Source organism: Podarcis liolepis, assembly GCF_965112155.1.
Source record: "Podarcis liolepis genome assembly, chromosome: 3".
Classification (NCBI taxonomy): Eukaryota; Metazoa; Chordata; class Lepidosauria; order Squamata; family Lacertidae; genus Podarcis; species Podarcis liolepis.
In genome coordinates, this window is record NC_139557.1 from 84,982,962 (window position 1) to 84,997,497 (window position 14,536).

Here is a 14,536-nt window from a genome sequence, read left to right on the forward strand (position 1 = left end):
ATAAAACAAGCATTAGAGCTGAGCAGCAGAAAGAATTAAGCATATTTTTTTTGACCCAGAGCATTTCCCCAGCATAGAAACTAAAGTAGCCTGTAGAGGAAGTGACAACTACAGTTGTGTGATACTAGTTGCCTCACTTCTAACCAGGCTTTCCCCCATATTCACCATTTAAGGCTCCCCTGTGCATGTTTCCCAGCAACCTGGCTATAGCAATACTCCCCCAGTCTACCCCATCACCTTGAAATATTCAAAATTTTACAGGACAAAAAGTATGCAAATCATAGGCTACAGATGAAAGGTGGCATACAAATAAATAATAATAATAACGGAGCAAAGTTGTTTGATTGTGTCTATACTGGTTGCAGGCTGTACTGTTCCCAAAATCTCCTTTTGGTTTCACAAATATTAATCTCATTTTTGCCCTCAAGATCATAAACTTTTCTCTCAAGGCTAAAGTTGACCTATAAAACTGATCAGAAGATTGAAGCTGAATGTGTATTTATTGCATCTGTGGGGAACTACTTTGCGGTAAATATTCTTCCTAAGTTTACACATGCACTCCTGTAGGATTTTGTGGGGGGGGGGGGGACAGGACAATGGGATTTTTATTCTGCTTTAATTGTCTTCCTCCCATCAGCATCATGAGCAGTAACAGACACCAGCTATTGATGTCAATTAAGGACATCACTATGGAAGGGGGGAAATCCACTTGAGCAGCGAGTTACAAATTATTTCTCTATTGTACGCGTGCAAGAGGTTGAAGCTACCCAAAGAACTGAAACAGTACACGGCACTAGGAGTCGACTCAAGAGTTTAATTGGGATTTAAATAAAGGAAGATAAAGTTTTGTTATCCTGAAGCAACATCTATTGCATTATCTTTCAGTTAAATGACAATTCTTCTTAGCCATTAAATTCCCTCTTTTCTGAAAATTCCTGTATGCTTCCAGAGGAAAAATGTTCATTTGGCTCTTTCCAGAGCACCAGACATAAAAATACCTGTAATGGATTGACAAATACTGAGCCACAACTATTGTAATTTGCTGTCAACACTAGCTCTATACCATCCTAGTGGTTAAAACGAAGAGGTTTTGACCCATAAGTAACATTATCACGGAGTATAGGGTGCGATATAGGCATGGGAACCTTGCACCACTTGTGTCCCTTGTTCCAAATGGGCCGCACAGATTTGATAGAGTATCGGGTAAGGTACCTGTGAAAAGAAGCAGAAAAGAGGTCATGAGTGACTCACAATTGAGAAAAGGTCTGACATTCAGGGGTTCTCAGTTTCATTTGTACAAGAGTGAATGCTGGGGCACTATGAAGCATAGTGCAACAATCTTGGTGTCTTATTCTAATGGGTTTTTGACAAAAAGAAACTGAACATCTTGGAGCAAGTGGGCTGCATCTCTTAGTTGTGACAGCGGGTGCAACTCACTGAAGCTGCACATACCCAGAGCTGCTTGACTCAGCAGCAAGGACTTTGACAAGGACCAGTGTAGCCTATGACAGGATAAATGCAGCTCCTGTTCCCCTTCCCTACTAGCTGTTGTTACACAAGACAGGCTTGGGGCATGTACAGTGTTTCTGAATCAAGATCATTCACCCTCTTCTCCATTTCAATATTTAAAATAGATCAGACACAGATACTGACTTAAGCCTCTGGCAGGTTCCAATTCTGACTGGCTATAGCTGGATGTCAGGTTCTTTTGACTGCATCAAAGGCCAGTTTCAAATGTATTCCTCCCGTTTCATCTTTTTGGGAAGACCCCAAGCTCTACAGAGTCATAAGCTGCAGGCACAAGACAACTACATAATAGGCCAGATTCATTAGAGAGTCTCCAAAGGAATTAAGTCTATTTTCCTAAGAAACTAGGTTAAGTTTTCTTTCTGCTTGGGAATAAGAATTTGGCAGGAGAACATATTTTCACACATGCCTATAAGAGACTATAGTGAGGCTCTTGTAGGATTCCGTTTGATTTGCTAGTGTTGGAAACAGAATCTGCAAAACAAAGAGGTACAGCTCGAAAACTGATGTTATGTGAGTCTGGTTGGCAGTGTCTGTCAACACCCTGGAAGCAGCATTCTGCACCAATTTCAGCCTCCATTTTCAAGGGCAGTCCCACATAAAGTATATTACAATAGCCAAACCTGGAGGTTAACAAAGGGTGGATTATTGCAGCCCTGCTTTCTCTGCTCAGGAATGGACACAGTTGGCAAGTCAGCCATATAGCTGAATGCAGGCACTCCTAGTCATTGTAGCCACCTGGCCTCCAAGTATAAAGGTAGATCAAGGAGTACCCCACTTACTCCTTCAAGGGGAGTGTAACCCTATCCAGAACAGATTGTCTTTACAACTTCTGGACCCCAGAACAGAAGTCCCCCATTGCTATTGGAAATTGTCCTGGAACATTACCACTGTAATACTGAGCCTCCAATGCCCAACCCTCAGAGCTGTTTCAAGAGGTCAATTGTATCAAAGGCTGCTGAGAGATCAAAGAGAATCAACAGGGTTGCACTCTACATGTCTCTTCCCCAACAAAGGTGAACAGTTAGGGCTACCAAGAAAGTATTGGCACTAATTCTAGTCGTGAATCCAATCCTGACTGAAATGGGTCTAGAAAATGTGTCCTCCAAGCATGTGTGAAGCAGAGCCACCACTACCGTCTCCAGAACCCTGCCACAAAAGGGGATGTTAGCAACTGGATGAATTGTCCAACACTTCAGGGTGCAGAAAGGACCTCTTAAGCAGGGAGCAACCCCTGCCCAACTATTTAAAACAGCCTGACACATCAACTCAGGAGGCATTTACCACTCCCAGCACCCACCCTCTAGCTAGCTTTTATTAGTCTTGATTGGCAAGCCAAATACATTCAAGCAGCTTTCCCACATTCTCAGGCTGCAAATACATGGTGGTTGAGATCATTTTTACCATAAGCAATTAGTATTTTGGTTTTCAATCTACATTAACACAATTGTCATTTATTTATTTGCAAAACATTCTATACCACCAACCTTTTTAAAAAGGTGGTAAACAACATGACAGCCAACAATAAAATTGCATTGATAAAATACAGAATACTTCCTAAATCAATAGATCAGCCAAATGCATCAAAACAGCAGGGAAAGCCAAGCTGTAAATGGTGTGGGGGTGCTGGTCTATCAGCATGGTGGTGGTGAACTACTGTTCTTCAGTGCAAGCAGTTGGGATTGGGGGAGGAGAGGAAGCAGGCTAGGTTCTTATGTAGTCTTGCAAGAGCACTAAAGCACTAAAAACATGACCACAGTGTAATCTGCACCACTAGACCTTGGCTCAGTCCAAAACTGGAACTGATCTGCTGCTTCTCTGAAAAAAATGCAACACTGCTGAGCACACAACTCTCTGGTGAGCAGTAACATGGTCTTATGACCCCAGTATGCCCCCTCCATCCCTGTGGTTTGGTCATCCTGTCTTCGTTGCACCATGCAAATTTAGATGTTAAGTGCTCTGGGCAGACCCTAGTGTAATTTATTTGATCAGTGAGCAAGCATTGGGGGCCTGTAAAATGGTAATGAAATCTCAACAACACCAAGCAGTTATGGAACATACAAAACCCTCTCACATTAATCCAGCGTTTTTCACAACAACAAAGGATCCCAAAGAGCTTTTCAAACCAAGTGAAAAAACAGACTGCATTCTGCATTCAACACTGTCAAGCTTCAGAAACAAAACAGCTTCCAAAGTGAAGCTCGGCAATAACCCTCTATCCTCAGCACATGGCAGTAGCTAGTATTACAGGTCCATTAGTGCAGAAGCCACTTCAGGTACAAGTCAAAAAGATCAGCAGCAAGGAATTAGCAGAAGTATATTATGCTTTATGCAAAAGGAGCACCAATTAAAATGTTTTTTTTAATCAGCCCAACGCATTAACTCAAACCAGCCATTGTGTTTAAAAGAAGAAAGCTGGGTCTGTGGGGTCAATCTAGGAAGGACAACTGAAATTTAAAAACTCTAGTTCATTCTGGAAATGCTCTACTGGTATTTCATTGAAAGTGGGTAAATTTGTTTTACCTGAAGGCCAAACATCAATTTATTTCCCCCAAAGGCACTCAAGGTGGCATACACAGTTCTCTCTCCCATTTTATTGCTGCAACAACCCCGTAGAGTGAGTGACTGGCCCAAGGTCACCCAGGGAGCTTCATGGCTGAGTGGGGATTTGAATCCTGATCTCCCATGGTCATATACCCAATACGCTAACCACTACACAACACTGGCTCTCCACTGGATTATAAATAAAATCCAGTGGGGACACTGCCTGTTCACTGTAACGGTTGAGGAGGATACCAATGTAACCCGCCAAACAACTTTTATAGGCATTTAATGGAGGAAAGGAGGCTCCTTTGCTAATAAATGATCTCACTGGAAGAGGAAATCTGGAGGTACACAAGCAATGAGAGGTAGTTATGTTGAAGTCAATGGCTTAAGACATCCCTCCATTTTCAATTAGAGCCTTGGGAGGCACACACTCCAATTCTGGGAAGGAAAAGGGATTTAGCAAAGGCCAAATTTTAAAGCTTTTATTGTTTTTCTTAAGCAGGTTAATCCAACTCTCTGGTCCAGGCCTGTGGCTTCTTTTGTGAACAGCAAGCCGACTGGGGGCTTTTCACTGTTAGCTGAAACAGACTTTTGGACATATGCCCTTCACGGAACACACTTTACTTTTACTACTTCAAACATGCTTTGTCCAAAACTAAAAAATGCCCCTGTTTATTTACTCCTTTTAACGTTGATGATTTGGCATGGGAGAAAAACAAGCATTTCCCTCAGGCTGGAGGCAGTCTCTGCTACGCCAAACATTCCCTCTTTGCCTAACCCCATTTCACTTTGGTGAAACTAATTTTCTGCAGAGGAATAGGGTTTCCACATGTCCCTAATTTCCAAATACAGTCATCAGTGGTACACTTGGCAATAAGAGAGATACTACAGTTCCTTTATCTCTTCTTTTCAAAAAAATTAAACCAAGCAACACCAGAGAAATCCAGGTTAATATTTGTGGGCGTTTATTTTGGACAAAATCCCAAGGTGAGGCTTTTCCTGCAACAGGGAAAGGTGAGGTTACAGGGAACCAGGCAGAGGACCTTCTCGGTAGTGGCGCCTACCCTGTGGAACGCCCTCCCATCAGATGTCAAGGTAATAAACAACTACAGTGGTACCTCGAGTTACAAACGCTTCAGGTTACAAACTCCGCTAACCTGGAAGAGTTACCTCAAGTTGAGAACTTTGCCCCAGGATGAGAACGGAAATTGTGTGCCGGCGGCGCAGCGGCAGCAAGAGGCCCCATTAGCGAAAGCACGCCTCTAGTTAAGAACAGTTTCAGGTTAAGAACGGACCTCCGGAACAAATTAAGTTCGTAACTAGAGATACCACTGTATCTGACTTTTAGAAGACATCTGAAGGCAACTCTGCTTAGGGAAATTTTAAATGTTTGATCGTGTTTTTAATATTCTGTTAGGAACCGCCCAGAGTGGCTGGGGAAACTCAGACAGATGGGCGGGGTATGTATGTATGTATGTATGTATGTATGTATAAATAAATAAATAAATATCAATCACAGTAGTCAAGATTGTGATCCTGTTGATCCTAAATTGTCCAGCATCCATTGACCTTCAAAAAGCATGCTGCAATTACTTTCTATTGTTTTCAGAGAAGAACAGCACAAGATACAAATATGGTCTTAGTACATCCACCGATACAATGGGTATTACTTTTACCATCTACAGCAATTATGAATTTAACTTCATGCAAGTAAAATAGCTAGGCTACAATTGTTAGAATGTTGGACTAAGATCTGGAAGACCAGGGTTCAAACCTTCATTTGCCTATGAAGCTCACAGGCTATTCTTGGACCAGTCACCATGTCTCAGTTATAAGCCCATCATAATACAACTACAACTGATCAGATACTATGTCTAAACTCAAGAGCATAAACATGTGAAAGCTTGCTAAAGGTAAAGGTAAAGGCACCCCTGCCCGTACGGGCCAGTCGTGTCCGACTCTAGGGTTGCGCGCTCATCTCGCTCAAGAGGCCGGGAGCCAGCGCTGTCCGGAGACACTTCCGGGTCACGTGGCCAGTGTGACTAAGCGGCATCTGGCGAGCCAGCACCAGTGCCGCACACGGAAACGCCGTTTACCTTCCTGCTATAAAGCGGTACCTATTTATCTACTTGCACTTAGGGGTGCTTTCGAACTGCTAGGTAGGCAGGAGCTGGGACCGAACGACGGGAGCTCACCCCGCCACGGGGATTCAAACCGCTGACCTTGTGATCAGCAGGTCCTAGGCACTGAGGTTTTACCCACAGTGCCGCCCGCGCCCCTGTGAAAGCTTGCTAATGCTTGCCAAATTGATTCTGGTACAAAAGTGTCTACCCCCCTCCCCCTGTGCCAATTTTTATGAATGGCTCAACAAGGCTTGAAACATTATAATGCCATTAACAATATAGTTGGTCTGCACCAACGTAGATGAACACAACAAAAACAGTTTCAGTGGCCTAAAACAGGGGTTCCCAAACTGTGGTTTGTGAACCACTGGTGGTCTGAGCTTCATTCAGGTGACCCACAGCCTGTCTGTAAAAATACAATTTAAAATCATAAAGCACCTATCACAGTGCATTAAAATTGCTACAATAGGCAAAAAAAAAAAAAAATCCTAAGTGGCCTGTCAAGATTCTCAGCAATTTTCAAATGGTCTATGGAGAAAAAGGTTTGGGAATCATTAACCTAGAAACTTATAGAAATCCTTGGAATGGGCAAATGCACATATTAACATTTGGTTTATGGAACTATAGGAGTTTCTACACAGAAATCACATCTTTTTAAAAGTTTGCTATTCACCTTAGCCATTCCCATTCTGGGACAAACAATGAAAGGAGAAGGGCAGTCCAGCATCCCGTTGCCATAGGTATCTGGTCGCCCACTGCAAGCTCACAAGCAGTACATGAACACAACAGCACTCTCCCCACTCATGTTCCCAGAAACGTATTCAAAGGCATACTATTACCAATGCTGGAGGTAGTACAGAGCCATCATGACTAGCCATTGTCAGTTTTATCCTTCATGAATCTGCCCAATTCATTTTAAAGCTGCTCAAGTGGATGGAAATCACTATAACTTGAGGTAGCAGATTCTGTAGTTAATGATTTGTTGTGCAAAGAAGTCCTTCTTTTTGTCGGTCCTGAATCTCAACACTTTAGGTTCATCCATTTTTGCCACCAGAGCACCAGCAAGGGATGATGAGCACTTGTCAGGATCAGAGGGAAAGCCCCCCCCTCTGCCTCCCATCTATAGCTCTGAGCTGGAAGCAGAGGCATGTTGGCTTGCTCCACCTCCATTCTTGAAAGTGTGTAACAGGGAGAATGCTCTGAGCCCATAGTGCAAACTGACGCACCGTCCTCTCCAGCCTGGAGCCGAGGATGGTAGGCAGAGGCTTGTTACTGCTGTGTACTTGCACCTGCCAAGTGCAGAGCAAAAACAATCTCAGGCTTCTGCCACAAATTTGGAATGGGGAGGGGATGGAATTCATCAACCTTCACTGGAGGAAACCTTGGACTCATCTCACTCTCCAATGCATTGTGAATGGTGAGGGAGACTGTCAAACCCCATGAAAGTGAGAAGCAGAGCTGTATGTTGAGCTCCTTGGAAGTAAGGCGTGATATAAAATAAACTTATGGTATCTCACTACAAAACTTTAAATGACCTCAGTCTGAGGTTTCATGTAGATGGTAATTCTCTGTGAGCATCTGGATGCAAGATGTGTGTGGTTTGGGAGTTCAGGTTTGGGGGCTGGTGCTTGAACGGTATAGCTTGCATTATAGATACAGCCTGAACTTTTCGTCATTTGGTCCTTTCCATTTCAGAATCACTTTTCTTGTTTTCAAGCAGATCATTTACCCCCAAGCCCAGTTGGTTGGTCAGTGCCATCTGATATCAGCCAGCTTCTTCCCACTGTCCCATGAGAGAGAACTCCAAGCCTTTGTACAGTCAGGGCACCAGGCCAGACAAAGACAGCTCAATGGGTTACTTATCTCTTTGCTTAGGGGGAACAATGAAAAGAATTTTGAGGGGGAAATGGGCATGGAAAGTGGCCTTCAGGTTAAAGTAACCATTTAACCATTACATGTAAAGCAGAATTTCCCATGAAGTCACACACTCTGTATGCCTGACTTTCCATTCTGAGAAAATTAAAAAAGAAAAAACCTCTTCCTGTCCTATCATGAGGTGGTAAAATGCAAAATTCTGAATGCTTGTGTGAATGAAAGAAAAGATCTGAGACACACAAACACTAGTGGAAAAGTTTCTCAGTTCTGATATTTTTCAGGTAGCACTGCAAGCTGCTCTCACAAGATCTGAATATGTTCAATATATAGTCTATAACGTTTTTAGACAACCATTTCTCATGAACTGTTATTTCTGATTAAGCTTTTTATGCCTTCTTCTCTCAGTACATATAAAGAAAAGGGAGCACAAATGCATCTTCCTGCTGAACAATTTGTTCATATTGCAAATAAGGACCCCACAGAAACAGACACAGGACGGCGATTTTATTAAGGAAACAGCTTTCTGGGTCAATTTGTTTTAATGTATGGTGAGATCATTGGGGGGTGTTGTTGAAAGGAATGATTGGGTGGGACACACACACACACTAATCAGGGATTTGCTTACTTCACCCCCTTTCAACTTTAATTAACTTTATTTTGGGAAATATATTCCTGTATATTAAAAGTGTGTTAATGGAACCACAATAAGACTTTTGAAAAGCATCCAAGGTCATTTTCTTGTGTTTGTGTGAAGGCAATCTAGTCAAGCTGTAACCAGTGGGACTCCATCAGTCAAGTCAGAGCCACTGCACAGCTTTTCTGTCACTTTTCCAATTCTTCCTTGGAGAAATATTCAGAACTCTATGGTGGTATTTCAGATGAAGGACCTGCTTGCTAACTGAAGCAAGCATGAGGAGCCTGCTGCATTTTCAAGGAGCTACTTTGATCACCATGGACAAAACAGGCTCAATGTGTGAGGCAAAGCCACCTGTGGAGGGAACAGATGTATCCATCTTTTGTTTCCTTTGTCTTTTGCTTTGAGAAGGGAAGCAAACTGAAAAGTCTGAACAAGCTATGCTAAAGGAAGCCTTGAGCTAAGAGATCTGGTGTTTCCAAAGCAAAAAACATTTTTTCTCCTATAGTAAAGACGTTCAGTGGTCTGCCCAACTGCTCAAAGATGGCACTTCAAGTCTTAGTAGCCCAAAGGCAGGAATGACAGATGAGAAGACCAAGAGGAGTAGAGAAACGAAAGTCCCCAAAATATTGATCTTTCTTCACAGCAGGAAAATGTCTCTCTATTTCCTACCGAAGATCCTGTCACTTCCCCCTTTAAACGCTGTGATTTATGACACTGCAAATTATGCAAGTCTTACAGGTGGAAGCAAGAAGCACCGAAGTTGGAGGTACTTAAACAAGACTGCGGCAGAGCTGAACATGGCAACTTTCAAGCTTGGGGCCTGTACCTTAAACACAATTGCTTCTTTTGAAGCTGCTCTAAAGAAAATGGGACATGGCAGTTTGGACAGAGTGTCATGACCTAACCCCCCTAGGGCTGTAGAAAGGAAGTGGTTAAAAAGTCTCCTGTCCTTTGCATCACTGGCTGTTCCAGAGATCAACGTGGGAGGCACAGGTGGGGGTAGGCACAGAGCCAAACCCCTCAACACTGCTGTAGCGGTTGAGACATGGCAAGACTCCAAAAATGCAGAATTTTCTACCTCCAGCCGACAGAGACAATACCCTGATGAACTGGAGTAGCATTCCTAAAAAGCAGAACTCCAAGCAGCCCCCTTAAATATTAGTACCTACTTTCCTTAACTATCCCACCCTAATAATGCCTTCTCCACATTTAAAGATCAGCCCTTGTTCCTCCCTGACTGCCTGGCTCTGTTGCCAGATCCATTTCTGGCTTTCTCCTTGAGCTCCCCACTCACCCCCATCTCTCCCAGATTCCTTCTGGGTGGTGGGAAAAGCAAAGGAAAGCAAGGACAGGAGATGAAGCAGGGATACCAAAACTAACGTCGTTGTAGATGTGATGCCAGACAGAGCGACTACTCCTTTTGCCTATTCAAATTTGGAGGGGGGCAGGGGACTAGAATTCATCACTTCCTGCCTTCATCTAGTAGGCATTATTTCACAGCTGCAGTAAGTCACCCTGGAGTTAATAAATCAATGTGTGAAACTTGCAAGATACAGATTTGATATTCTGAAAGCAAAGCTGTGGAGCAGCAGGAGTCTTCCTTTTCAAACCTCAGGCATGTGCCACACTTAAAACTCTTCTCCAATATTTGCACAGAACATGATCTTCAGAGAGAAACACTGGCCTATGGCACAACATCTTAAGAGAAATGGACTACCAAGGGCTAGGCCCACACTGCAAGAGGCATCTTGTGCTGAAAGCCTGGAGCCTCTGATTTCACAAGCAACGTGCCTGTGGCCTTTAGTAACCCCACAGCTTGCTAATATGAACTTCATAAACTGCTTTGACATCCCCATGGAAACAGAAGGCGAGGTCATAAATAGGGGATTAGCACCTCTTAACACAGAGCAAAGCAAAAGAGGCAACAGGGGGTTTAAGTTCCCCCGTTAAGGGGCAAGGGGCTGCTTGGCAAGGAGGGAGGGCAGGATGGAGAAGGAAGAGAGCAACAGAGGAAGGGCAAACCGCGGGTGAACTACAAACTGTAGACAAAAGAGGAACAGGCACAGGACAAAGAGGGCAACAAATCTAATGAGCTCCTCCTTCCTGTCCCGTCCACCACCCACTGCCAATACCTAGACAGCCTGTCTATTTCAAACCTCACACCAGCACAGAAGACGGCAGCGACTGTTTTCCCCAGCTCCATTTTTCTTATATGGCACTCAGCTCCTTCAAAGTTGACAGTAGGCAAGAGAATTAATGGGAGAGGGAGGAAAGATAAAGAAGGCACCTTCTCTCTCTCTCTCTCTCTCTCACACACACACACACACACACACACGTTTTACAAGGTCAATATAAGCAGGTTCATTTGTGTGAAAAAAATGAAGAATGGAAATATCAACCTGTCTGCAGCATTTCTCAAACCTATCCCCTGCCCGTGTCTTAAGCCCTCAATATCTCATTTCTCTGCTCCAGTTCACCTCAAGCACTTGGCAACCAGGCCTGCACCAGTCAGCAATTGGCAATTCCACTCTTTTCATTCAACAAATCCAGTCACATTATCACCAACATAGCATAAAGAGGCTGCTTGCACTCTCTCCTCCCCAGGGCTAGAAAGGCCTGCTCCCCATTTTGAGAGATGTTACATTATAAGGTCTGGCTCATGAATAAGTTTGTGGCCTTCACTCCATGCATTCTAATTCTGAAAACAACACCACCACCCCTGTTTTCATAGGAAAACTGACCTGTTGAGCTTTGGTTTCTTGTTTTTTGGAACAAACCCTTCAGGAAGTTTAGGTTTATGATTTGGCAGCAAACCTGAAAATTGGGGTCGGGGAGGGGGAGAGATTGAGATGTCAGTTTGAGTAGAAAATGTATGCATAAGATCACAGCTAACGTACATACACACCCACCCCAGAATGGGATGCCATAGGCTATTCTAGCTTACATACTAATCCCCAAATTATTATTATTATTTAAATAGAATTATATTTTTAAAATGCTAGTTTTAATGTATGTATGTGTTTGTTTTTGCTTAAAATATTGTAAGTTGCTTTGAGTTGCCATAGCAAAAAAGTCACTAACATATTTATTAATAGAAACCTTACTCAGATTCCATCTATTCACCAAAGTACGTCACCAAAACTGACCAGAATTTTCAAGTTTCTCTCTTAGTCCAAAACTAAAAGCCTCAACATCTCACTGTAGCAGTGTTTTTCTTTTTCCTCAAAAAAGAGATCTGTTTGACATACTGCAAAATAACTGCAACCTAACTGGTTTCTAGACTCCCTGTATGTATCAAAATGCTGCCGATGGTAAATCTCTAGCCATACTGGGCAACATTCCAATATAGAAAACAGGAGTCTGTTTCCTCTGTGTCCTGAATGGTTTATTTCACACACAGCATATGGGAGCCTGCCTAGTATTAAGGTCAAAGAACATAAGGAGAAGAGGGGCAGTGGGGAGGCTCCTGGCGGCTCTGCTGCTGTTTTGCTGTTATACCTGGAGCACTACCAGGATTCAAAATCCAAACATTCAATGGGCTCTACAATGTTACACCACTGCCTAGCTAGCCTAACTCATTGTGAGTTGTCATATGCATCAAAAGAAGGGCTTAATTAACCAGTAACAGGTAGCCATTAATTACTCAGAAAATCATAGTTGGACTGACACTCTGTGGCATTGCAAAGTAGTAGTCTGGGAAGCATTCTTAAGAAGCAAGGAAATCAGGATGGGCAAATCCTTCTGATCATAACATTATAGGGTCGCTGAGTCCTAGTTATCTTTGGCAGCCCAGTTTTTGCATGTAATGCAATCCAACGCAAGGAAGCCTCAAAAACTGAGGTTAGCTCCCAAACAAAACGAGTTACCTGCTCGATGAGCCATTTTCACACACACTTCAACCTTTCTGTGCTCTTCCGTACAGAGGCCTGTGACTCTCCTGGGCAGCATCCTTCCCTCAGAGGTTATGAATTGAGTGAGCAATAAAACATCCTTTAGAAGCAAAGAGAAGGGAAAAACCCAATCAACACCAGAGCATGAATGACATAATACCTGCAAAGTGATGTTTGAGCCAAAGCTTCCGAAAAGCAAGAGAGATTAGCATTCTTTGATGTTTCTGCACAAGCAGCTCCTACAACACTATCAGGCGTTTCCAAGGTGCTTTGCTCTATCTACTGGACTAAAAACCACTCCCTCTAACTTGCCATGGAATGCAGAGGATGGAAAAAGGGAAAGACAGTGTCATTTCAGTAGTGCAAGTAACACTGCAAAAGAGGAATCATAAAATAATCTGAGCCTGAGCATGCCCATGTCAGTTACAAATTGGTTTCTATCCTGAAACAAGGCATTTTTTATTTCTTATTTGTAAAAGTTAAACCTGCCTGCTTAGTGTTATTTGTGCCTCTATAAAATGAAGAATCCAAAACATCACAATACCCTCCAGAAGAAAAATGTTTTGCACCTTTTTTGGAAATATATCCACAGAGCAATATTGCAACTCTACCTCAGAGGACATTCCAGAGCTTTCAACCAATATCTTGTGGCAAAATGAATAACATACAGTATTTCTTTAGTGGAACTGGAACAATAGATAGAAATTTTGCTAAGAGGAACATTATTTTAAAAGCTACGTTGAGTTGAGATGAAAGAGCAGGATTTAGGTAACTTAAAAGGTTAACTTGCACATAACTACATCAGCATGGGAGCTGTTTCCCCATGAATTCTTCCCATGCTGCACACAATCATTTTTTTTTATTTATTCAAGCCAAAGGGAAGTCTACTAAGGCAAATAGATAGAAATGCATAAAATAACAAAATCCTTAAAAACACACAACAAATCACTCTTTAAAAAGTTACCAATAGCAGCAGTGATTGAGTCTCTCCTCCAAATGCAAGCTGAAAAATATGCGTCTTAATTAGTCACCTAAAATATATAGAGAAACAGAGCCAGATACACCTCAGTAGGGAGGTAGCTACACATATGAGGAGCTACCACTGACTATGGAGGGAAGGGAATTCCAATACACAGTTGGCACCAATTCTTGAGGTTTTCTGCACCCATTGAAGGCCCATCTGTTTCCTTAGGCATTTGCTGAACATTAGCACTTTGATGGATTTGATGGATTTTGTATTTTTCTCCTGCTCTTGCTTATTAAGATGTGGTATTCTTTTTATCATTGCTATGTTTCATTTTATGTTGTTGATTGAATTTTGATGTACCCTGCACCAAAACTGCCTCAGCAAAGAAGGGTGGGAAATAAATATTTTTAAATAAAATAAACACTGTAAACAAGTTTACTTGTTAGGGAACTGGGATGGGAGTGGAAGCTGCTTGAAAAGCCAACAGTCAGCTCAAATAATATGCACACCACCCACATGAGCAGTCACTTTGCCCAAGTAAGCTGTTTAATATCATTGGATTGACTCCTTGTTACAAAGTTTTGCAACAGTGTAATGTATGAAACAGCCCTGGGCCACCTCAAATGACCTGGCATTTGGGGACCAGGATGAAGCTTTCAAAGATCTAGGATTACAGCACACACTCTTACATGTATTATTTTTGAACTGTATTAGCTTGTAATGTGAATTCCAAATCTTGTGTTTTTTGCAAAATGATAACCATTCCCCCCCCCCCCCTTGTCTTACACACTGTCTGGTTTACAAGAATTAAAAAAATAAATCAATTTAACTGGAGTTGGAGAACTACCTAACAGCAATAGTAACTCTGAGCTATGTAAATGAAGGTTGTTTTAAAAGATTTGTGATCTGGTGTATTCATTTGGACCTAGTTGGTGTATTTGCCAAGTTTAATTCAATAAGCATCTCCTTA

At 42.5% G+C, this 14,536-nt stretch overlaps 1 protein-coding gene across 2 annotated transcripts in view; it reads right to left on the minus strand.

Annotated features, from left to right (window-relative positions):
- Positions 1-794: 794 nt before the first annotated feature.
- MRPS18A (mitochondrial ribosomal protein S18A) overlaps positions 795-14,536 on the minus strand; it is a 30,095-nt gene continuing 16,353 nt past the window's right edge. For both annotated transcript variants that reach the window (XM_083497116.1, XM_083497117.1), the window contains exons 4-6: positions 12,576-12,699; positions 11,451-11,523; positions 795-1,212 (exon numbers count right to left, since the gene is read on the minus strand). In XM_083497116.1, coding sequence (XP_083353242.1) covers positions 1,068-1,212; positions 11,451-11,523; positions 12,576-12,699 — 342 coding nt within the window. In that variant the 3' untranslated portion in view covers positions 795-1,067. The remainder of the gene's footprint in view (positions 1,213-11,450; positions 11,524-12,575; positions 12,700-14,536) is intronic.